The 23,693-nt window shown below is 51.3% G+C and overlaps 7 protein-coding genes across 7 annotated transcripts; 5 read left to right on the top strand and 2 right to left on the bottom strand.

Annotated features, from left to right (window-relative positions):
- Positions 1–84: 84 nt before the first annotated feature.
- Positions 85–809, top strand: PFLUO_LOCUS8422 (GTP-binding protein; the record flags this gene model as incomplete). The annotated part of the gene is made up of 4 exons (XM_073786156.1): positions 85–139; positions 199–338; positions 387–515; positions 570–809. 4 exons carry the CDS (start codon positions 85–87, stop codon positions 807–809), a joined length of 564 nt encoding a protein of 187 aa, XP_073642439.1.
- Positions 810–1,101: 292 nt separating this feature from the next.
- On the top strand, positions 1,102–2,853 carry PFLUO_LOCUS8421 (Cytosolic seryl-tRNA synthetase; the record flags this gene model as incomplete). Its single annotated transcript, XM_073786154.1, has 7 exons — positions 1,102–1,234; positions 1,291–1,361; positions 1,418–1,579; positions 1,640–2,061; positions 2,116–2,206; positions 2,268–2,636; positions 2,689–2,853. 7 exons carry the CDS (start codon positions 1,102–1,104, stop codon positions 2,851–2,853), a joined length of 1,413 nt encoding a protein of 470 aa, XP_073642438.1.
- Positions 2,854–5,551: 2,698 nt separating this feature from the next.
- PFLUO_LOCUS8420 (D-3-phosphoglycerate dehydrogenase 2) lies at positions 5,552–7,243 on the top strand (the record flags this gene model as incomplete). Its single annotated transcript, XM_073786153.1, has 6 exons — positions 5,552–5,856; positions 5,916–6,223; positions 6,280–6,912; positions 6,968–7,026; positions 7,080–7,161; positions 7,215–7,243. The coding sequence occupies 6 exons, from the start codon at positions 5,552–5,554 to the stop codon at positions 7,241–7,243; spliced, it is 1,416 nt and encodes a 471-aa protein (XP_073642437.1).
- A 404-nt stretch (positions 7,244–7,647) lies between these two features.
- On the bottom strand, positions 7,648–9,227 carry PFLUO_LOCUS8419 (CDC2/CDK sub; the record flags this gene model as incomplete). The annotated part of the gene is made up of 6 exons (XM_073786152.1): positions 7,648–8,338; positions 8,403–8,597; positions 8,651–8,864; positions 8,918–8,945; positions 8,999–9,153; positions 9,206–9,227. The coding sequence occupies 6 exons, from the start codon at positions 9,225–9,227 to the stop codon at positions 7,648–7,650; spliced, it is 1,305 nt and encodes a 434-aa protein (XP_073642436.1).
- A 1,422-nt stretch (positions 9,228–10,649) lies between these two features.
- On the bottom strand, positions 10,650–15,725 carry PFLUO_LOCUS8418 (uncharacterized protein; the record flags this gene model as incomplete). Its single annotated transcript, XM_073786151.1, has 20 exons — positions 10,650–10,936; positions 10,992–11,140; positions 11,201–11,351; positions 11,406–11,451; positions 11,504–11,627; positions 11,684–11,916; positions 11,982–12,113; positions 12,167–12,636; positions 12,692–12,845; positions 12,912–13,227; positions 13,284–13,304; positions 13,465–13,610; positions 13,659–14,008; positions 14,063–14,194; positions 14,255–14,321; positions 14,374–14,508; positions 14,561–14,902; positions 14,954–15,490; positions 15,546–15,585; positions 15,634–15,725. The coding sequence occupies 20 exons, from the start codon at positions 15,723–15,725 to the stop codon at positions 10,650–10,652; spliced, it is 3,924 nt and encodes a 1,307-aa protein (XP_073642435.1).
- Positions 15,726–16,471: 746 nt separating this feature from the next.
- PFLUO_LOCUS8417 (histone chaperone) lies at positions 16,472–17,850 on the top strand (the record flags this gene model as incomplete). Its single annotated transcript, XM_073786150.1, has 3 exons — positions 16,472–16,518; positions 16,573–16,652; positions 16,703–17,850. 3 exons carry the CDS (start codon positions 16,472–16,474, stop codon positions 17,848–17,850), a joined length of 1,275 nt encoding a protein of 424 aa, XP_073642434.1.
- Positions 17,851–18,445: 595 nt separating this feature from the next.
- PFLUO_LOCUS8416 (Myosin type-2 heavy chain 1) lies at positions 18,446–23,481 on the top strand (the record flags this gene model as incomplete). The annotated part of the gene is made up of 7 exons (XM_073786149.1): positions 18,446–18,580; positions 18,644–18,776; positions 18,827–19,016; positions 19,078–22,924; positions 22,980–23,053; positions 23,114–23,328; positions 23,378–23,481. The coding sequence occupies 7 exons, from the start codon at positions 18,446–18,448 to the stop codon at positions 23,479–23,481; spliced, it is 4,698 nt and encodes a 1,565-aa protein (XP_073642433.1).
- Positions 23,482–23,693: the final 212 nt, after the last annotated feature.

Genomic DNA, 23,693 nt, shown 5'->3' with positions numbered 1-23,693 from the left:
CCGAGACACGCTCTCCCTGTCGCCCTCTCTCTCCCTTCTCCCTTTCTCACCCCGCCAGGTTCCCTCGTCTTCCTCTCATCCGCAATGCCTGCCGCCCCGAAACAGAGGAAGATCGCCATCGTCGGCAGCCGCTCCGTCGGTACGGGATGATCCCAACTGCCATAACGACCAGCTAGCTAACTGTCCCCCGCGCCTTAGGTAAATCGTCGCTGACCGTTCAGTTCGTCGAACATCACTTCGTCGAGAGCTACTACCCGACCATTGAGAACACATTCAGCCGGATTATCAAGCATAGTGGCCAGGACTATGCGACCGAGATCGTCGACACCGCTGGACAGGTATGGAGTGTTCCCGCGGAGGTACAACAAAACTGACTTTCCTCCCAGGACGAGTACAGCATCCTGAACTCCAAGCACTTCATCGGGATCCATGGCTATATCATCGTCTACTCCGTCACCTCACGCCAATCCTTTGAGATGGTGCGAGTCATCCGGGACAAGATCTTGAACCACCTTGTACGATCGGCCCCCTTCCCATTAATTGTACAACTATTCTAACCATCTTTCCAGGGAGCGGACGAGGTTCCACTGGTCATAGTGGGTAACAAGAGCGATCTCAAGCCCGAACAGCGACAGGTCACTCTGGACGAGGGCCGGCAGCTGGCCGAGGAGGTCCACTGTGCCTTCACCGAGGCCAGTGCCTTCCTGGACTTTAACGTCTCGAAAGCGTTTGACCTGATTATTGCGGAGATTGAAAAGTCGCAGAACCCGTCGCAACCTACGGGCGGGAATAAGTGCGCTTTGATGTGATTGATGTCCCTTTTCCTTGATGATTTCCACTGGAGGCGTTGCTTCGGGGGTGGAGGGACTTCGTGTTGTTTTGTTGTTGTTGTTGTTGTTTTTTTTTTTCTTTTTCATTTTCATTGGAAGGGATCTGAACGATAATAATGATTTTAGAGTGTATTGCATAGAATCAATCAATCCATTTGATAACTATAGTTAGTTACTGATGCTTACCTAACGGCCCTGGTTCCTCGCTCGGGCCATCTCGTTCTTTTTTTCCCCTCCACAATCATTCCTGCCCCTCGAACGCGCCCCAACCATGCTGGACCTCGCTGATTTCATCGCTGAGCGCGGTGGTGATCCCAAGAAGATCAAGGAGAGCCAGCGCAAACGTTTTGCCCCCGAGGAGGACGTGGACACCGTCATTGCTCTCTATGAAGAGGCCCGTCGAGGTATGTTGTCGCCCTTCTGACTCAGAGTGAGCGCACTCACCAATGCATACTTATAGCACGATATGAGGTCACGCAATTTGGCTCGCAACTCAATGCGCTGATGAAGGAGATCGGCAAGAAGAAGAAGGTAAAGCCCGCCTCCCTGTGTGTCTGATTTTGGAAGTGTCTGACTCGCCGGTGCAGAACAAGGAAGACGCTAGCGATTTGATTGAGCAGAAGGCTGGTCTGGAGAAGCGCAAAAAGGAGGCTGAGGAGCTTGCTGTCCAGAAAGAAACGGAAAGAGACCGCCGCATTCGCGTTATCGGGAATTATGTTCACAACTCTGTCCCTGTCAGCAACAACGAGGTAAAGGCAAATCCCGCCATCACGGTGCCGTTGATGCTAATTTTCACCTCGGGGGTATAGGATGATAACCAGGTGATCAAAACATGGGCACCAGAGAATGTCGCTGTCGAGAAACGAGACTGCCTGTCTCACCATGAAGTCCTCACTCGCCTGGATGGATACGACCCGGAACGTGGCGTTAAGATCGTTGGTCATCGAGGCTACTGCTTGACTGGATACGGATTGTTCCTCAACCTAGCTCTGGTCAACTATGGTCTAGAATTTCTTTTCAACAAGGGGTACAAGCCAAACCAACCCCCTCAGTTTATGCTCCGGGACCTTATGGCGAAGACCGCCCAGCTGGAGGACTTCGATGAGGAGCTCTACAAGGTCACCGAGGGCGAGGACAAGTCGACCGACAAGTACCTCATCGCTACTTCTGAACAGCCATTGTCCGCACTACACGACAGCGAATGGTTGCAGGAGAAGGACCTTCCGATCAAGTAAGATCGCCTTGCCTCTTCTGGCTCTCGCGCCGATATTGATAGCCTTATTAGGTATGCCGGCTATAGTACATGCTATCGGAAAGAGGCAGGTGCCCATGGCAAGGACGCGTGGGGCATCTTCCGTGTCCATCAGTTCGAGAAGGTAAGTTTGCATTCTAATCACAGCAATCACAGCACGTTTCCCAAATTCTCATATTATGCAGATCGAGCAATTTGTCCTGACCAAGCCCGATGACTCATGGCAAGCGTTTGAGGACATGATGGCCACTTCGGAGGAGTTCTACAAGTCCCTTGGGCTGCCGTATCAGATCGTCGCCATTGTCTCCGGTGCTTTGAATAATGCTGCATCCAAGAAATACGATTTGGAGGCCTGGTTCCCATTCCAAGGCGAGTACAAGGAGCTTGTCTCCTGCTCCAACTGCACCGACTATCAGTCACGAAACCTGGAGATCCGGTACGGCGTGAAGAAAACCACCGATATCAAGAAAACCTATGTGCATGCACTGAACGCGACGCTGTGCGCGACCGAGCGGACGCTTTGCTGCGTTTTGGAGAACTATCAGACCGACGATGTGAGTATTCTTCTCTCACTGTAGGTTTCGTTCTAACCCTTTGACTCTCTAGGGTTTCATCGTTCCCGAGCCCTTGCGGAAATACATCCCTGGCGCTCCCGAATTCCTTCCATTTACCAAGGAGCTGCCCAAGGACACAACCTCCCAAAAGGCCAAGGCCAAGGGCAACAAGCCCGCGGACGATGCGGCGAAGAAAATGCAGAACCTCCAGGTGTAGTAGGGTACTTTCTGAGCACAAAGTAGCACCGTCCCAAGAGATTGGTAATTTTCACAATCGCCTCTCATGTTCCTCTACCCAAATAAGCACTCAACCCAATCATGACCCACATCGCCGAAGTCCAAAATTTCGGATTGTTCTTGTCAAGTAGGAAAGAGCGTTTCCGCGTTCATGTTACTTTGATCCACTACAGTACTGTGCCCTAGAAAATGCTTTCAAGTAGACTTCAGGCTACTCGAGGTACTACAGATTGAACACTCAAGGATGTTGAAGTAGATTGTCACCCTATAAGCCATTTCAAAGCCAACTTAATCGTACCTGTTCATTGGCCGACCTATATTCACACGAAGTCCAGTTACTCCGAGCGCCTCCGGGAGGTCCGGGATAAATGGAAGTTATGAAGAGACTGGCCAATTCATCAAGGGGCCGGTTATGTATTGGGCGTACACAAACCTGAAGATATACAGTATGGAAGCTCTCTGCCAAGGAATAACAGCGGACAATCCGCCTCCGACACTGCATAGTCTACTACGCAAGCCCTCCTCGGGGCGTCGATCCCCGAGTCCGTTTCAGATGGAGCTATCCTTCGGAAATTCTTGACCCGTGGATCACTCAATTGAGTTAGGGAAGGGTTCCACCGGGTCCGCATTATGTACTATGATACCGGCGATTTATACCGTGCACCCACTCTAAATCGAATCGTCGTAAAAGTGAGTATAGGGCCTGGCCTCCAAGCATACCCCACGTTTTCCCCGTATTTAGTTCTTGTGTCGTAAAGAGTCTCTTGGCTGGTGGTCATCAATTCGTAGATCCGCACGGAGGTCTCCTCGCCGGGGAAGAGATCTGACCACTCGAGAAGCATGAGGGCCCCCAAGTACCCTTGGCCTACCATTTGGTATTGAGTTTCATATAAAGCCCCCCATTGCTCGTTCAAGTAGATCCTGAAATCTCTGTTCTCTAACGAAATACACTAACTATTACACCTTTTACAACCATACTCTTCTATATATGCGTTCAATTGCATCCAATCGGTGTCATGACTGAAGCCAATGAGAAACTTGAGGACACTCTCCGTCCAATTCGGACAGCAGAAAGTGTTCTCCTGCCAATCCCTCGGGATACCTTTGAAAAGCTCTATTTGAGTCCCAAGCACCCATCGACTGCAAGTGACCTACGCAAAAAAGTGGGCAACCCCACCCCCATCGCCCTGATGGGGTTCCTAATCGCATCAACACCAAATGCCTGTATCATGATGGGCTGGCGAGGAGCAGGTGGCGGCGGAGGTGCTATCATGTACGAGAGCGTCGTTCCACTCTGATTGGCGTAAAAACTTACCTGTGCCTAGACCTGCATATCTCTTCTTTGGAGGCTTTGTGCAGATACTGGGATCGATTGGAGAGTGGCTCATTGGGAACACATTTTCAAGCGTTGTGTTCTTTACCTACGGTGAGTTACCACTTTTACTACAAGACGGCGCCACGCGTTGAATTAGCTAACTCGCGACAGCGGCTTACTGGATTGTTCAGGGAACAAACTTGATACCATGGTTTGCAACTGGTCTCCACTACTCCGAAACAGGTAATTCCCTGCAAGGGATGCAAACAGAGGGATATAATGCCTCAATCGGTATGTGCTCGTCTTGAGCTTCTTAGTATTATTGGCTTTGACAAATAGCCATGAGTTAGGATTTTACTACGTCTCCCTCGCCCTCGTTTCTTTTATATTTATGATCTGCTCCATCCGCACAAACATCTGCTTCCTCCTGGCTCTCACCCTCCTCGTCATCGCGTTTGGACTGTTTGCCGGATCATATTTTCAACTGGCCTTAGGCGAGGCAGCACTGGCAGAGAAACTTCAGCATGTAAGTCCCATGCTTCGTTGCAGGTATTTAAAGTATATCCATGGAACAGGGGCTGACGATAAACATTTGTTATAGATTGGGGGTGGTTTTGCCTTCGCTCTGTGCATGCCTATTTGGTATATACTTACAGCTCAGCTTCTGGAGGCAGTGGACTTTCCGTTCGTTCTCCCTGTTGGGGATTTGAGTACGATTGTGTTGGGAAGGTCTCAAAAGGCGCGGAAGCACGAGGAATAAATGGGCCTTTGGTATTTCCAAATAACCCTAGATGGAAGATATGTCAAATAGTAGCAAGCACATCCTTCTCGGACATACGTTGTGGACAATGCAAGACAGTATCGGTGGTATTAGCTGTGACAAACAATACAAGAAAGCCCTAATTTTCTGGAAGATCTTGTACAGTTAGATACTTTGCAGTCAGTTAACTTATGTTACTAGTTAGTCTTCAAAGTTATCCAATTCAGGAAGAAAATACTTAGTCAGCTCATGCCGCCATTGCGAGACTCTTTGATTGGCCAATATTTTGTCCCCCCCAATCGATAAAAAAGAAAAGATGCCCCGCGATCCCTTCATCAATCTGGGAGGCAATTGCACGCACATATAGGATATGCATATAAATTAGATATATATACCAGGTAGCTTCAAGCTATATATATCATATGTATTATTGATAGGATCAATAATAGTCAATAGTAACAGGCCGCAACACCGTAAGAGTCATACTCCGATTCCGGCGATCAGGAGCTTATCTAATGGCCCACCTGGAACAAGAAACACAGCGTCGAATCATTTCTTCTTCTTCTTCTTCTTCTTCCTCCTCCTCCTCAACGCACCTTCGCCATGGCTTCTGCAAAGGAAATCAGTCCTCGCCAGGATCTGCCCGTACACGCCCTGTCCACCTCACCCTCCGCCTCGTTCCATTCTTCGGCCGGCAGCTTCGGTTTGGCCGGCAGCTTCGGTTTAGCGGGCCGCATAATTCCTCTGGCCAATGCAAAGCAACTGAAACCATTCGCGACCAAGGACATCAAGGTTCTGCTGCTGGAGAATGTGAACCAAGCTGGCCGTGATATCCTCACCCAGCAAGGCTACCAGGTCGAATTCCTTAAGTCGTCTCTCCCCGAAGACCAGCTCATTGAGAAGATTCGGTAAGCCGTGATCAATTCCCATCGCTGGAAATAGCCATGCTGACCATGTGGGGGGATAGGGATGTGCATGTCATTGGTATTCGCTCCAAGACGAAGCTCACCGCGCGAGTGCTGAAGGAAGCCAAGAACCTGATCGTGATCGGTTGCTTTTGCATCGGGACCAACCAGGTCGACCTTCAATATGCCGCCGAACAGGGTATTGCAGTTTTCAATTCTCCATTTAGCAACTCCCGCAGTGTTGCAGAATTGGTCATTGGTGAGATCATCGCCCTGGCTCGTCAGCTGGGTGACCGCTCCAATGAGATGCACAACGGCACCTGGAACAAGGTGAGCAACAAATGCTGGGAGATTCGTGGGAAAACGCTAGGTGGGTACCCCAGTGGAACAGCTTTGGTGAAGAGGCGGCTCATGATAGTTCTACAGGCATTATCGGATATGGCCATATTGGCGCTCAGCTGTCAGTACTTGCAGAGGCCATGGGCATGTCAGTCATATTCTATGATGTGTCGAATCTGATGGCACTGGGAACTGCACGCCAGGTGGAGACTCTGGAGGTTCTCCTGGCCGAAGCCGACTTTGTCACTTGCCATGTGCCGGAACTGCCGGAGACGAAAGGGATGATTGGACAACCCCAGCTGGAGCTGATGAAGGATGGAAGCTATCTGATCAACGCAAGCCGCGGCACTGTCGTGGATATTCCCGCTTTGATCCATGCCATGCGCAGTGGCAAGATTGCTGGAGCTGCGCTGGATGTGTATCCCAATGAACCGGCCGGGAACGGTGACTACTTCAACGGCGATCTCAATATGTGGGGCAACGATCTGCGCTCCCTCAAGAACCTGATCCTGACTCCTCACATCGGTGGAAGCACCGAAGAGGCCCAGAGTGCCATTGGTGTCGAGGTTGGCCAAGCATTGGTTCGCTACGTCAATGAGGGCACGACGTTGGGTGCCGTCAATCTGCCCGAAGTCACGCTTCGTTCCTTGACCATGGATGAACCTAACAACGCTCGGGTGATCTACATTCACCGGAACATCCCTGGCGTTCTTCGTAAAGGTGAGAGTTGGAAAGTAATGATTCGGATGCCGACAATGCTGACTGCTTGCGACAGTGAACGAAATCATCGGCGACCACAACGTCGACAAGCAGATGACCGACAGCCGTGGAGATGTATGTTGAAACCCATCCATACTATGGTAGTTTCAAGATTAACCGTGACTTAGGTGGCTTACCTGATGGCTGATATCAGTAACGTGGATACTGCCATCATTAAAGCTCTGTATGAGAGCCTGGAGAGCCTTTCCTGTAAGATCCATAGACCTTGGAACTGTATACATATCTCGCTAACTGTCTGCCAGCCCGAATCATGACCCGGATCTTATACTGATTTATTGACATTCGATGAAACTGTTTGCTTTTAATCAACTTAGCCTACACGAACCAACTATTTCTAATTCCAGTTGGAAACTTTCAACTAGGTCCACATGGAAAGATTCGCATATGCAAATATTTACGGGTGATATGGGTGGAAAGCTGTGCACCGTGAGACAGGATTCTGAGGGATATATCAAGGCCGGATCTAGAGAAAAGTCGTGACATGAATATTTCTTGATTTCGTTTAAAAGTACCAGAATTGAGCGCCCCCCCCCCCAACACTCTGGCTGTAGGGTAGACTGCATTGTGCATTGATAATGTGTGGGAGGCTCATACTAGGCCAGCGACCATCCATGCGGCGATCGTGGTGTGCCGAATAGGAAGGCATGCGATGGTTCGGTGCTTGTGCTCCAAGTCTTATCCCCTTCCCCCTTCTCGGTAGTTGGGGCTGCGACTTCGTCTCCTTGGCGAATGGTCCCGGCGAAAATCGTGTCGATCCGTCGACCGCTTGTCTGAATTCGAAAGCGGATTGTATCCGCCGGAATCGCGTGGACGGTCGTGAGAGCCACTGTAGCTCGGTACATAAGAGTCCATATTTCCAGAAAATCGACCGCCGGGACGATTTGAGCCGTATCGATCCCGTCGCTGGTCATCTCTTTCAGATGGTCGGGTAGGTTGTGATCCATCCCAACTCGGGTGGTTGGAAGTAGGAGGCTTCGCAGGAAGCCTACCATCCCTTTGTTGTGGGAAGGGCCCGCGCCGTGGAGCGTTGCCGTGGCCTCCTGATGGGTTTAGTCTGCCGCCACGGGTAGCACCAGGAATTCGACTATTTCTTGGCTCTGGTCCGCGAGGGCCACTTGCCCAGCCGCCATTGGAATAACTGTCTGTAGAGCCACCCGGAGGAGCAGGCGCCACGGGGGGGCGTTGATTGCGGAATTTCTTACGGTCAAATTCGTGAGAATCTTGGAAATGCGGGAGCTCGCCGGGGTTCGCAGGCAGCGGCGATGTGGTGAAATAGGGGTGTTTCAACGCATCTATAGCATTGATTCGCTTTCGCCAGTCTAGTTTGAGAAGCTCGCCAAGCAGTGAAATGGCCGAGGGACTCACTCTATGACACCGTTAGAACGCTCATGCTCTCAAAGGGGCAACGACGTGAACGAAAGTTGACATACTCCTGGAAGACTTGGGCAAGATTCCCACGCTTATATCCAAAGTTTTTCACACCCTCACAGCCGGGAAGGGAACTCCACCCGGGCATATTCTCTTCCGTGGGGGTTCCCACGAGACTGAAGATCAGCTGTGCCTGATTGAGATCACTATTACCGGAGAGAATGGGGGTTCCCTTAAACATCTCCCCAAACACGCAGCTAGAACTGTGAGAACGCGAGAGCAACAAGATAAGACGCCTTGGAGAACTTACCCAACTCCCCACATGTCGATAGCAGTGGTGTAGCGTCGCAGTTGAAGCAGTAACTCCGGAGGACGATACCACCTTGTGACGACAAGAGCAGTGTACTCTCTTTTTGCCTCTCCTCCGCCCCGTCCAGGCTGAGGAGGAGATTCATCGTAGGGACGTGCAAGGCCGAAATCGGCAATTTGAAGAATCCCTCCATTGCTGATCAGCAGGTTCGCAGCTACCCCAGAAATCAGTTCCAATAAAGGCAGAATTGAACTTCATATGGCTCACCTTTCATGTCGCGGTGTAGGATGCGGCTCTGAAATTCTGTCAAAACAAACTTTCTCTTAATGGGAACCGAGATAATCGTACCGCATGCAAGTACCGCAATCCTTCGAGGAGTTGCTTCAAGTAGCATTTGATCTGTGGCTCGCTGAATTGCACCGCTGGGTTTTCCAGGAGCCCGGACAAGTCATGTTCTAGGTAGGGCATGACCATGTACATGCTAGGCTTCTTTTGCCTTTCGCCTGCGATCCGAAGTCAGTGCATAGCTTCTACAAAGCCAACAATGAAGCGAACCTTTGGTTCGCTCAATCGCCATCTCTCTGAGCTGTAGGATGTTCGGGTGAGAAAGCGCCTTCAAAAGTTTGATCTCTCGAATCGCAGTGATCGGGAACTAAGAAGAATAAGATAAGCCCCCATGGCCGTATACGGCAGGAGATAGTGCACTTACACCATCCTTTTCATTGTGCATGAGAATCTTCTTCAGCGCCACAAGCGAATTGTCTTTTCTTGCCTTCGCTTTATATACCTCCCTACCAAGACGTCAGCCGCCTGACGCATTCCGCAATATCCTGTGTCCCCACCTACCCAAAGGTCCCTTCGCCCAGTTTGCCCACAAGTTCAAAGTTGTGGATGCTCGAGCATCCAGGGAAACGAGGCTGGCCATTGCTATCATTCTCTAGGGATTCAATCACCATATTTGCTCCCGTTAAACTCAAATAACTAAACCGAGGTGAGTGTTATGCGAGAGCAGGATGACCTAGGATCGCGTCGAGGAACGGCGAGTGTTCGGACGGGGGGGTTTTCATGAGATCAGACTGAAGTCGGAGTACCGTCGATGCACCGAGTCAGCTGGATCGGGAGGGGTCGCGGTGACAATAGTCCTTGAAGGGACCGATCCACTTCATAGTAAGAAGGAGGCGCGAGAATATCGAGTGGGTCGAAGAGCCAGGAATGGCTCTGTCGGGAAAAGCAACGAAAGAACGAGGGACATGACTGGGCCGGTCACGTGCCATCTTCTTTCACTCGGGCCACTCATCAGTTCGTCACTTCATTCACTTCTTCCTCTCCCGCTTCGACTCGAAACCACCTTCGACAACGTCCCTCCGACAGTTTGTCACCACCTCCCTACCTTCCACAAGGCTGCGACAGGACAAATGCTAACCCTACTCTTATCCGCACAGGAATGGCGGGCAATTTACAACACCCGATTCACATCCACAAGGCCCGCCCGCTCTATCGATTTACGGCGACTGCCCTGGGCGCGAGCATGTGGTTCTTTGTAGGCAGACCTCTGGTGTCCCATCATAATTACTGCTGACTCGGGATTCTCGATTTAGCTCATGTACCGCGCCAAGAAAGACGGGCCTGCCCTGTTAGGTTGGAAACACCCTTGGGACCACTGAACATTGATTTCATCGCCACGATCCTCGGCATCGACTACATCAATTTAGGCCTATCTCCATTCGAAGATCCTAATTATACTAGCCCCCGTCGATTTTGCGGACCGGAAAGACAGTGGGGCATGGTTCCGAACCCCAAGTCGTTGATTATTCTGCCTTGTGGTGTCCATTGTTCTGTACTGCAGTGTATCATACCGATTCTCCGTCAATTGATTTAGAATTTCTCTTATTTCCGTCGAAAACAAAAAGCGAAATGGCGAATGAAGGCCATTCCACAAACAAGATTTGTACATCTATGATTCTATGCGACGAGACAGTATAAAATACGAAGGGGTCCATCACATGCCCATCTCCTCGCGAAGAACCTTATACTCACGACGCTTTTTGCGATAACTTGGCCGTAGGCGTGTGTTGGCGTACCCGAGGAATCGTGCCAAATATGGAAAGATGTTTCTCTCCGCCATCCAAGCCACGGAAAAGGCGCCAAGCGCAAGTGCAAGCAACCACCCTTTGAAGCTGTCGGACATGAATGTCAGCTGCATCACTTTCAACACCCACTGTGATGGGCGGAAGAGCATATAGCTGGCAATCAGTAGATCCACAATGATGGTGCAAAGAAGCGGAGCTAACCCCGTGTCAGTGAATATAATTCAAAAGTTTCATTCGTTGCCGCAGCTCACCGTTCAGTCGCAATGGCTTCCGGAATGGCGGCCCCACACTGAGTACGATACTAGCCAAGATGTACTGGTAACATGAGAACAAAAACAGTGAGGTGTTCTCCGAGTTGTCAATGCTGCTTTTCTCGAGATCAACCTGGGGAGGTTGGAACCTGCAAAGGGTGTTAGGAACAATCCATGAGACAAGATGTGACTGGTGAATGGCCACTAACCATGGCTGGTATTGGACGGTTTTGAAGATTGCAAGTTGAGACAAAATGACAATCGAGATCTGTCCCAACAATGGTGTCAACACCTTCCGCGAGACCAGGTCTGCAGTTGGGCGCTTCCGGGAGAGCGTGGGATAAGGACCCGTCCAGCCCACTAGTTGGTTACAGTCAGCAAGTTCGAGCACGGAAATGGAGGAGTGATACTGACTGAAGATGGCGAGTGGAAGAATGAGGGCGAGGTCGATGAACAGGAACTAGCAAGCGATTAGTGTTTTCCTAATGTATTTTTCTCCTTTTGTCACCTACTTGAAAGTCGCCAAGGTTGGACGCCGAGGTATAAAGAAAACTGACAGTGGAGAACTGAATTGCCGAGTAAAGACTCATATACTTGAAGCAGCAGAAGCTTGTCACCAACGCGGCTCGGCCCTCCCTAGGATAATCAGCGGCTGCTCGTTCAAACTCGGGACCTCTTGTAATGCAACTCACCGAATCAATGCTGGGACACAGGATATTTCAAATCGGCGGCTGGTGAAGGGCGCAGCGACCGATGCCTCGGCGTCCGACAGCGAAATGCCAACGTCAGCTGCTTTTAATGCACCGCAATCGTTTGCACCATCACCGCAGAAACCACAGCAATAATCAATCGACTGCAGTTTTTCCACAAGCTCGTGCTTCTCGTCTGGCGACATCCTTGCGAACACTTTTCCGCAAACAAGTATCTGAGCCGAGTATGAGTACTCAAAAACAACCGTGGCAAGGGTTGAAGGATCAAAGAGCAACTCACCCTTTTCAGAACATCCTCACTGCCGAAATCAACCACCCATCGGAACACGTCTCCAGTGACTGCAAGGCAATATTTCCGCTCATGAATAGCATTCCCCGGCACAGATAAGTCCTCTACAGAAGAATTCAGGGGCTACTTCTATATTAGAAAGAGCTGATAGCATGCTGGAGAGAGGGGAAGCTTACCAAGAGAGTCCTTGCGTCCAATTTGAGGTCTGGATTGTCAACGTTTTCCCAACAAAGGGAGGTCTTGGAATCGGGGCCAGCATCTTCACTTTCGATTAGCATAACGGAGGGATTCGATGCATTCTGGAAGAACCGACCATCGACGAAATGCGGCATGAAGCAAGATTCATCCGGGCCCACCATGTTGCATTCACGAGCAACGCTGATTGCCGTCAGGATATTGTCGCCTGTGCACATGATGTTCCGAATCTCGGCCCTGTTTAGCTCAGAGATCACGCTGGAGGTACTGGGTTTCAGCTTATTTTCGAAGATAATGAAGCCCACGAATTCGAGGTTGCTTTCGGCTTCAGCCCGAGTTAGTTTCTGGATCTTCCTCCAACTAAGTTTCCGTTCGTATTTGGTGGCACAGGCAATCACACGAAAGCCTTTGTGAGTGTAGTGATTGAGAAGGTCTTCGTAATCGGACGGTACTGTCGATTCATTGAGTTATAATGCATCTGAGTCTCAAGAAGATCATTGACTTACGGCTTTCGGGCACACATATATCCCGAATGCTTTCTGGGGCACCCTTGACGAAAACATTGACACCGTTGTCTCCGAACTGTCTGACAACCACGCTTGCACGGCGCAACTGGGAAACAAACTCGAAATTTCGAAGAACTCCAAGCTCTAGGGAATCCTGTAGTAGAACACTCTTAGCAACACTCCTCTGGTCTGTGCAGAAGAAGGGCAGTAGACTGCTCACATTGGAGTTGTTCGGCTGGTGGTTGTTAGGATACACTGGAAAAGGTGGTTTTGCCACGGACGGTGCTATCGTGTCGTATTTGGGGTTTGTTTGCTCCGAGACACGACCGCCTCCTTCCTCATACGACCAACCTGTAAATTGAAACATCTTGACATCGAGAGGATCGCCGAGTAGTTCGTCATCAACAACTCGGAGAGAGTGGCATGTGGCCATGGTGTATACGATCTTTCTCTGTTTATCAAGATCGTGTGCGGTGTCGGCGTCCTGGGAGGGAATAAGAAACCCAGCTGATGTTTCCGACAGCAAGTCCGAAAATCTGCAGTTCATTCTGTTATCATTCATGAATCTTGTCTTGATGAACAGGCACCTTACTTCTGTTTGGTAACAACCGTCCTAGCCCCAAGCACATCCAGCCCATCTTCAGTTAGAGTTCCTGTTTTGTCAAAACAGACAACATCTAGTTTTCCTCCCACATTAACTCTACCGTTTCTGATTAGTCTTTCTTTTTATTAAAGGAGAGAAGGAGAGAGCGAAATAGATGCATCAATCTTACTTCTGAGGGCTGATGCAAAATATATCCTGTTTTTTGAGACGTGATAACGCAAAATTCGTTCCAATGGTGAGGGTTGCTGGCAGAGCTGGCGGAACAACAATCGTGATCAAATCGAGTGCTCGGACAATGATCAAATGCCAGGCAAGCTTTCTACCGTTAGCATATGGAAGCCCACTGTTTTGGGGCCTACTTACACCTAACCGGACAAAATTGACAAACGAAGCAATGAAGCCAAGAACAGCAATCATTGCCATGACCGCGATATACCGAAAAGAATCCCGGTAGAATTTGAAACCAGAGGGCTTCGGGAAGAGCATCGAGCGTACCAAAGCACCCTTCGTGGTGAGGAACCCCGTCCGAGCAACGACTGCGAGAGCAACTGCCTCGTCGTCATCAACATGCTGAGGTCGTCGTGCTCGAATGACTTTGGTCCCGCTGAAAAGAAAATGCTTCGCCACATGAGGGTGAACGGAAGGGGTGCTCAAGTCAAGGCATTTAAGTGCATCGTCTGTCAAGGGCGATTTGGAGACGGGAACGGATTCACCTGATTTTATATTAGAGCTTTTTCCAGGCAGCGCAGGTGTTTCCGATTACAGACCGGTGAGCATGCTCTCGTTGACGATACAGTCGCCTGACAACAAGATACAATCGCATGGAACCTGATTCAATGATGGGTCGGAAAACTCAAAAACATCACCTGGGACGAGATCTTGAGAGGGAACAGAACGCCCTGTAGCAAATGTGGTCAGCGAAAGTGCACCTGTACACATGAACTGACATGTGAGCTTACAAAATCCATTTCGGAGGACCCGAACATCACATTCAAAAAGAGAAATTTCCCGCAGCCGTTGCATCGTCTGTTCAGACCTCAGTTATGGACCAAGAGTCTCCTTTCCACTCCAAACTTACCGATCTCGTCTCCAGAACCGTAGCCGCAATGCTAGAAACGGAGATAAGGAAGATACAGACCGCATAGTAGTAGTACTCATCCATCGACCATAGAACCAGACTTGCAACTTGGAAGATATAGAACGGATGAAAAGCCTGTCCTTGGTCAGAAGATCTCCGGGTGTTCACTGCTCCACAATGCACGTACCTCGTCCACGAGAAGCTGTGGAACACTCTTTTGTTGAATATCGATGACGTTGTGTCCGAAGACCTGCTCTCGGCTGTCACGCTCGTCGGCATCCAAGCCTCCTCGCATGACTTTTACATTCGTCCATGCAGGATCTTTCCAGTTACCTATCAGGCTGAATTTGTCCTCAATTGGATGATAATAAAAACGAAGATGTCTGTAGTCGAGAAAGTGAAGAGATGCCATCGTCGGATCACTATCTTCGTCCAAGTCATAACGCAATGAGTCCACGAAGACGGTCGAGAGCGGGCGTCCATATGACTGAGCCCCGACACCATGAATAGTAAAGTGATTCCATTGGTCCTGAAACCAGTTAGACGAAAAACGGTCGCCTGGGGATGGGGAGATAGTCACCTCAATTGCGATCCACTGGCATTTCCCCAGAGGCATTGCCTTACCAATCAACCGAACGCGCCATCGCGGTAACCAATGGAACAGAAGGTAGGCAACACCCCCAGTTAAGATGCACAGAGCAACATAAACAGCAAAGCCGGTGATGCTAGTGGAGAACCCAGCAAAAACAGCGGTCAGGTCCTCCGACGCGATGTATATTTTCTGGTTCAATCTTGCGCCGGTCCTTCGATCGCGGCCATAGGAGCTGGCGGAGAATTGACGCGAAAGAAGAGGGTGCTCGACAGACTCCCGGGACTGCGATAACCGCTTGGACACAAATGAGGACCGGGCCGACTCGAGGTCTGCATCACCAAACTCGTCCACGGACATATCCTCGGCATCACTGGCCATGTCCACCGCATCTTCATGCGGCCATTCGGCAAAGTCTTCCTCATCCTGAAAGTAAGTAAAGCTGACGGTCGAGTCCTTTCGGGCGCGGCGATGAGCAAATGAGACGACACTCGACGGGATGCTCTCTGAAATGGGGCCATCAAACACCTATCCTTCGCGGTTAGTGAATGAACTGCGTGGAGGAGCAATGCAAGCGCCATACCTCATTCCGCGCCATCTCCACCTCCGACACGACGCTCACACTATACACATCAGCAACGGGCAAGGAAAGACGGCTCGAAGACGCTTACCTGCTTCGCACGGAATCGCGGCGACGGCTCGCTCTGGGCATCGCGAGATCCATGGGCCCGGAGCCCGGGGGCGACTGCGCATGGCTGGTCATGGTTGGTGGTGGTGTGGGAGGTGCGGGATATTAACTCGCTTCGGCTGGAGCTCGAGGAAGGGAGAGGGAGGAAGCTATGAGTACGACCGCCTTGGCAGGGGCATGGCAGAATTGAGAGTCAACCCAATACCGACGGTCAGCTGGACGTTGTGTCTTTCGTGGTGACACTGGAGATTGGCGGAAATCCACCTACAGATTGGGGCCTCCCGGACGGTGCTTATCGTCATGTGACCGGCTTATCGGGCATAGTTCGGTGGCTTCAGAGGGAAGGAAGAACAATCAATCAGAGGTACTTATAATCATCTTCTGTTTGTTTGCTTGTTTTTGTCGCGGGAGACTCCCTTGAGGGGGCGGTATTGCAGGTATGATTTTGGTCCGTATGCCTTTTCGATCGCGTTCTAGATCGTGGTCGTGCCTCAGGCCAAGACGAAGAACATTTGAAGAAAAGGAAAAAGAATGATAGAAAAGAATCCCAAGGATCAGTAACTTCGATTTGACCTGGATTCTTTGATCTCGACCACCCTTAGGTCATAACATAGCCATCATCATCATGATAATAATAATAATCATGTGGATGTGAATGAAATTGTACGTCGATTCAGATCTGTTGGGTGTCCCGCCAAGGCGGCGCTAAAAGCCCACCACCTCTGCTGTTCTTCTCTCTCTCTTCTCTCTTTTCCCCCCTCCTCCCCAGCAGAACTTTTTTCCCTTGCTTTTGCCCTTCCCACCACCCCCTCTCCACAGCCATGTCGGAGCCCATCAGGAACAAGAAGGCCGACTTTCCGGTCGCCCCGTATGTTTCAAAAAATAATAATAATCAAAATTCTGTGTGGACTGACGAATCCAGGACCCCGCAAAACACGCCGGCCAACAATGCCCCAATCTCCTCCCGCGCCCAGCAGCCCGGCGTCTCCAGCATCACAGAAGGTAAAGTTCATCTTGTCCATCTCGATAACACGTCTCTAACCCTCTATCAGAAACCCTGGACAGTGCCGCGGCCGCCTCGCTTTTCGCCCGAAACCCCGCCCTTGTGTCGATGATCCAGGGCAAATTGGGTCAGCTCGTTGGCCGCTCGTCCGGTTACATCGAGTCCCTGCCTCCCTCTGTTCGCCGCCGCGTAGCGGGCCTGAAGGGAGTTCAAAAGGAACACTCCAAGCTGGAGGCCCAGTTCCAGGAAGAGGTTCTCGAACTCGAGAAGAAGTTTTTTTCCAAGTTCACCCCGCTGTACGAGCGCCGGTCCACGATCATCAATGGTGCGGTGGAGCCGACTGATGATGAGGTGGACGCTGGCAAGGAGGATGAGGAAGAGGAGGCCGAGACCAAGGAAGGCGAGGAGGAGCCCAAGGCGGAGGAGTCTGAGACCAAGGGCATTCCCGAGTTCTGGCTGTCGGCCATGAAGAACCAGGTCTCTCTGGCCGAGATGATCACTGAGCGGGATGAGGATGCTCTCAAGCACCTCAAGGACATTCGAATGGAGTATCTCGACCGGCCCGGATTTCGCCTCATCTTCGAGTTTACCGAGAACGAGTTTTTCACCAACGAAACCATCTCCAAGGCATACTACTACAAGGACGAAAATGGCTATGGCGGCGATTTCATCTACGACCACGCGGAGGGCTCCAAGATTGACTGGAAGGATGACAAGGACCTGACTCTCCGCCTGGAGAGCAAGAAGCAGCGGAACAAGAGTGAGTCCGTCCGTTCCCCGTGTGGCGGCATCTCAGCTAACATGCCTCTCGTAGATACCAAGCAGACCCGTGTTGTCAAGGTCAGCATGCCCACCGAGTCCTTCTTCAACTTCTTCTCTCCCCCACAGCCGCCGTCGGATGACGATGAGTCGATTGCCAGCGACATCGAAGAGCGTCTGGAGCTGGACTACCAACTGGGCGAGGATATCAAGGAGAAGCTGATCCCCCGCGCGATTGACTGGTTCACCGGTGAAGCCCTGCAGTTCGAGGAGTTGGGCGAGGAGATGGACCCGGATGAGTTTGAAGACGACGAGGATGAGGACGACGATGAGGATGAGGACGATGAGGGATCCGACCGTGAGGTGGATGATGACTCGGACGAAGAGGATGGCACTTCGAAGCCCAAGAAGGAGGCGGCTGAGTGCAAACAAAACTAGAACCCTCCGCTGCGATGTGCTTTGTGACGCTTTGCTATGTTTTTCTTTTTTTTTTTAACTCTCTCTCTCTCTCTCTCTCTCTCTCTCTCTCTCTTGCTCTCCCCGTTGATCTCGCACCCCTCTAATCACTACACCTACCATCCTCCAATCGAGACTTGACATAATTCGCCTGCTCCGAGTACTTTCTGGAATCAATCAGTAAATCATAGATCATCACACTTCGTAGTACATAGATGCCCGCCTGCGGCCGTCACATGACCCGAGGCGGTGGGGACCTGGTCAGGGGCTCCCGCTCGCTCGCTAAATGGCCAGCTGTTAGTGACGGACGGACTGACTTTCCTTTTCCCCTACGCATTACTATTCTTATTCTTGCAACCTTTCCCCCTTCTTTCTTTCTTGCTTCTCTTGACCCGCTATGAGCCGATGAGGGGTCACAGAGCGACCCCTCGTCTTTGGTCTGTTCCATCTTTGCATTTCGTGTCTGTTGCTTCGGGTTGATTGGCCCGCCGCCCAGCCCTATTACCTACCTACTACCTGTCTGTCTGTCTGGATTGCACTCCGGACCGCCTATACTTGAACTGAGCCCGCGTGAGCTATGGTGCACCTCTACGAGGTCGGCACAAGGGCCTGGCAGCCCGACCCAAACGAGGGTTGGGTGGCCTCCGAGCTCAAGGAGAAGAATGTCGATGGAAACAAGGTGTCCCTGGTGTTTGAGCTGGAGAATGGCGAAGTGAGTGTCCCGCGGACTTCAACTCCAGTGTGTGGAGAGCTAACCACTCCCCCGATTGAACAGTCCAAAACGGTCGAGACCACCCAAGACGAACTGCAGCTGGACAACAACCCGAACTTGCCCCCGCTGATGAACCCGGCCATGTTGGAAGCGAGCGAGGACCTGACCAATCTGTCCCATCTGAATGAACCTGCTGGTTTGTCTCCCATCGGACCCACGATGACCATCGGCTGATACCCTCCAAAGTCTTACAGGCGATCAAGCTCCGATATTCCCAGAAAGAGATATATACCTACAGTGGCATCGTCCTGATCGCGACGAATCCCTTCGCTCGAGTGGACTCGCTCTACGTCCCACAAATGGTGCAAGTCTATGCTGGGAAACAGCGCGCCTCGCAAGCGCCTCACCTGTTCGCCATTGCAGAGGAAGCTTTTGCGTAAGAAATCCTTGGTGATAACCTCTATCGAGTGCACTTGGCTTACGCATGTTCGCTACAGAGACATGATCCGCGACGGCAAGAATCAGACGATCGTGGTTTCGGGTGAATCGGGTGCTGGCAAGACCGTGAGCGCCAAATACATCATGCGTTATTTTGCGACTCGCGAGTCTTCAGACCAACCCGGGAAATACACTACCAGCCGGGCAGACGCAATCAGCGAGACGGAGGAGCAAATCTTGGCCACCAATCCCGTCATGGAAGCCTTTGGTAATGCCAAAACCACCCGAAACGATAACTCATCTCGATTCGGTAAATACATCGAGATCATGTTTGACGAGCGGACGAACATCATCGGCGCTAAGATCCGGACCTACTTGCTTGAGCGGTCGAGACTCGTGTTCCAACCCCTCAAGGAACGTAATTACCACATCTTTTACCAATTGGTGGCTGGTGCTACTGAGGAGGAGAAGCAGGAGCTGGGACTCTTGTCGGTCGAGGAGTTTGAGTATCTCAACCAGGGTGGAGCCCCAATAATCGATGGTGTGGACGACAAAGCCGAATTCGATGCAACTCGCAAGTCCTTGTCCACGATCGGTGTATCGGGAGAAGCCCAGACTGAAATCTTCCGTGTCCTCGCAGCTCTGCTACATCTCGGCAATGTCAAAATCTCGGCCACTCGTACGGACTCTTCGCTCTCGCCGGAAGAGCCGTCTCTTGTGCGCGCCTGTGAGATGCTTGGAATTAATGTCAATGACTTTGCGAAATGGATCACCAAGAAGCAGCTGATCACCCGTGGTGAGAAGATTACTTCGAACCTGACCCAGCAACAAGCGGTGGTTGTGCGGGACTCCGTCGCCAAATTCATTTACTCGAGTCTGTTCGATTGGTTGGTAGACAACATCAACCGTGGCCTGGCCACTGATGAGGTGCTCGAGAGAGTCCAAACGTTCATTGGTGTCTTGGATATTTACGGTTTCGAGCATTTTGCCAAGAACTCCTTCGAGCAGTTCTGCATCAATTACGCCAACGAAAAATTGCAGCAAGAGTTCAACCAGCACGTATTCAAACTGGAACAGGAAGAATATGTGCGGGAGGAGATTGACTGGACGTTCATCGACTTTTCGGATAATCAACCCTGCATCGATCTGATCGAAGCAAAGCTTGGTATCTTGTCTCTTTTAGACGAAGAATCGCGACTTCCCATGGGCTCCGATGAACAGTTTGTTACTAAGCTCCACCATCATTTCGCCGCCGACAAGCAGAAGTTCTACAAGAAACCTCGTTTCGGGAAGTCTGCCTTCACTGTTTGTCACTATGCTATTGACGTCACCTATGAATCAGACGGCTTTATTGAAAAGAACCGTGACACTGTTCCGGATGAGCAGTTGGAAGTTCTGCGGAACTCGTCCAACGGTTTCATCAAAGAAATCCTGGAGACCGCTGCAGCCGTTCGTGAAAAGGACTCCGCTGCAGTTTCGTCCAAACCAGTCGCAGCCCCCGGGCGCCGAATTGGCGTCGCGGTCAATCGCAAGCCTACGCTGGGGGGGATCTTCAAATCGTCGCTGATCGAGCTGATGCACACCATCAATTCCACCGATGTGCATTACATCCGCTGTATCAAACCAAACGAAGGCAAAGAGGCCTGGAAGTTCGAAGGGCCTATGGTTCTCAGTCAGTTGAGAGCTTGTGGTGTCTTGGAGACTGTCAGAATCAGTACTGCCGGTTATCCCACTCGCTGGACATATGAAGAGTTTGCTATCCGCTATTACATGCTCTGCCATTCCTCCCAGTGGACATCACAGATCCGCGACATGTGCCACGCCATTTTGCGGAAAGCACTTGGGGATGCCAATCACCAGAAGCAAGATAAGTATCAGCTGGGTCTGACGAAGATTTTTTTTCGGGCCGGCATGCTTGCCTTCCTGGAAAATCTGCGGACTTCCCGGTTGAACGAGTGTGCGGTGATGATCCAGAAGAATTTGCGGTGCAAATACTATCGGCGCCGCTATCTCGAGGCCCGCGAGTCTATCCTCACCACGCAGGCTTTCGTCAGGGGATTCTTGGCGAGGCAGCGTGCCGAAGGAATCCGCCAGGACAAAGCGGCTACCACGATTCAGAGGGTATGGAAGGGGTCGAAAGAGCGGAAGCAGTATACCAAAATCCGCAACGACCTCATTCTGTTCGAGTCTATTGCCAAGGGTTTCCTTTGTCGCCGAAACATTATGGACTCCATCCACGGCAATGCCGCCAAAGTCATTCAGCGTGCTTTCCGCTCGTGGCGTCAATTGCGTTCGTGGCGTCGGTATCGCCACCAGGTTGTCATTGTTCAAAATCTTTGGAGAGGTAAACAGGCTAGAAAGGCCTACAAAACGATTCGGGAGGAAGCTCGAGATCTCAAACAGATCTCTTACAAGCTGGAGAACAAGGTGGTGGAATTGACCCAGCACTTGGCGTCGCTGAAGCGCGAGAACAAGTCCCTCGTCTCGCAGTTGGAGAACTACGAAACTCAGGTCAAGTCATGGAGAAACCGACACAACACTTTGGAGGCTCGCGCAAAAGAGCTTCAGGCCGAAGCCAACCAGGCCGGTATTACGGCGGCCCGGTTGGAAGCGGTCGAGGAAGAGATGAGCAAGTTGCAGCAAAGCCAGACCGAGGCACAAGCTACCATCAAGCGTCTCCAAGAGGAAGAGCGGGCTTCACGCGACGCTGTGCAGGCCACCAATGCCGAGTTGGAGCGTCTCAAGCTACTTAATGGTGACCACGAAAAGGAGAAGTCTGTCCTCCGCCAGCGTGTCTCCGAGCTTGAGGAGCAGCTTGAGGTTGCCAAGCGGTCAGTGCCGGTCAACGGCCTCAATGGTGATCTCCAGAATGGCGTGCCACAGCCCCCTGCCCCCGGCTTGATCAACCTTGTTTCTTCCAAGAAGCCCAAGCCAAAGAGACGTAGTGTGGGTGCTGAAAAGGTCGACACCGGTCGCTTCAGCGGTGCATACAATCCCCGCCCGGTGTCGATGGCGGCTCCTGGCACTCTCGCTCGCGCGGGTACTGAGGGCGCGCCAGGCGCTGACTCGGTCGAGTATGAACTCGAGGATCTGCTCTCTGCGGAGGAGGATCTGAACGAGGAGGTCACCATGGGCCTGATCCGCAACCTGAAGATTCCTCCTCCCAGCTCCACCCCGCCCCCCACCGAGAAGGAGGTCCTGTTCCCTGCCTACTTGATCAACCTGGTGACCTCGGAAATGTGGAACAATGGCTTCGTAAAGGAATCCGAGCGGTTCCTGGCCAACGTCATGCAATCCATTCAACAAGAGGTCATGCAGCACGATGGGGACGATGCGATCAACCCTGGGGCATTCTGGCTGTCGAATGTACATGAGATGCTTTCATTTGTCTTCCTGGCGGAGGACTGGTATGAAGCCCAAAAGACCGACAATTACGAGTACGACCGTCTGTTGGAGATTGTGAAGCACGACCTGGAGAGTCTGGAGTTCAACATCTATCACACGTGGATGAAAGTCCTAAAAAAGAAACTGTACAAGATGATCGTCCCGGCTATCATCGAGTCACAGTCCCTCCCGGGCTTCGTCACCAGTGAGAGCAACCGGTTTTTGGGCAAGCTCCTCCCTTCGAACAACAACCCGGCTTACAGCATGGATAACCTCCTGAGTCTCTTGAACAATGTGTTCAAGGCTATGAAGGCTTTTTACCTGGAGGACTCCATTGTCACGCAGACGGTCACCGAACTTCTGCGCCTTGTCGGAGTCACCGCTTTCAATGATCTTCTCATGCGGCGGAACTTTCTGTCCTGGAAGCGTGGTCTCCAGATCAACTACAACATCACTCGTATCGAGGAGTGGTGCAAGAGTCACGATATGCCAGAAGGGACGCTGCAACTGGAGCACTTGATGGTAAATTTCTCTCCTTGATGCTCTTTCTGACTCCTTGACTAACTTCATATTGCAGCAAGCTACTAAGCTACTTCAGCTGAAGAAGGCCACTCTGAATGACATTGAGATCATTCAGGACATCTGCTGGATGTGAGTCGCCGTCCCCCTTCACTGTCATTTGAAGACCACTTCACTTACTCTCTCCTCTAGGCTCTCTCCCAACCAGATCCAGAAGCTCCTGAACCAGTACCTTGTCGCTGACTATGAGCAACCGATTAACGGTGAAATTATGAAGGCTGTTGCGTCCCGAGTGACGGAGAAGAGCGATGTGCTTCTGTTGACCCCCGTGGACATGGAGGACAGCGGCCCGTACGAGATCGCCGAGCCCCGTGTCATCACGGCGCTGGAGACCTACACTCCGTCCTGTAAGTTTTTTGCTTCCTTTCGTCTGGGACTTACTGACTGTCTGAAAAGGGCTTCAAACGCCGCGACTGAAAAAACTGGCGGAGATCGTGTCGGCGCAGGCGATGGCGCAACAAGAGAGGCTCGAGCTGGAGAATGGAGCGGTCGAGGAATAATTCTGTATATTAGACATGATGATCTCCTTGGGATTTCCTGCGAGCTACGGATTACGACTAGAGTTGACAACTATCTGCGTTGGGCCTGGGTTTCCATGGCCTTCTTCTTCACTGGATCTTTTACTCTCTACCTTCATTTGTAGTCTCACCAGGCGGTGCCGGAGTGAGTGGATCCCGCCCGCCCATAACACCCACATCATTCCTTTTCTTCC

This window comes from Penicillium psychrofluorescens (genome assembly GCF_964197705.1).
Source record: "Penicillium psychrofluorescens genome assembly, chromosome: 5".
NCBI lineage: Eukaryota > Fungi > Ascomycota > Eurotiomycetes > Eurotiales > Aspergillaceae > Penicillium > Penicillium psychrofluorescens.
The sequence above is the reverse complement of the archived record's forward strand: the minus strand, read 5'-3'. Positions and strand labels throughout refer to the sequence as shown.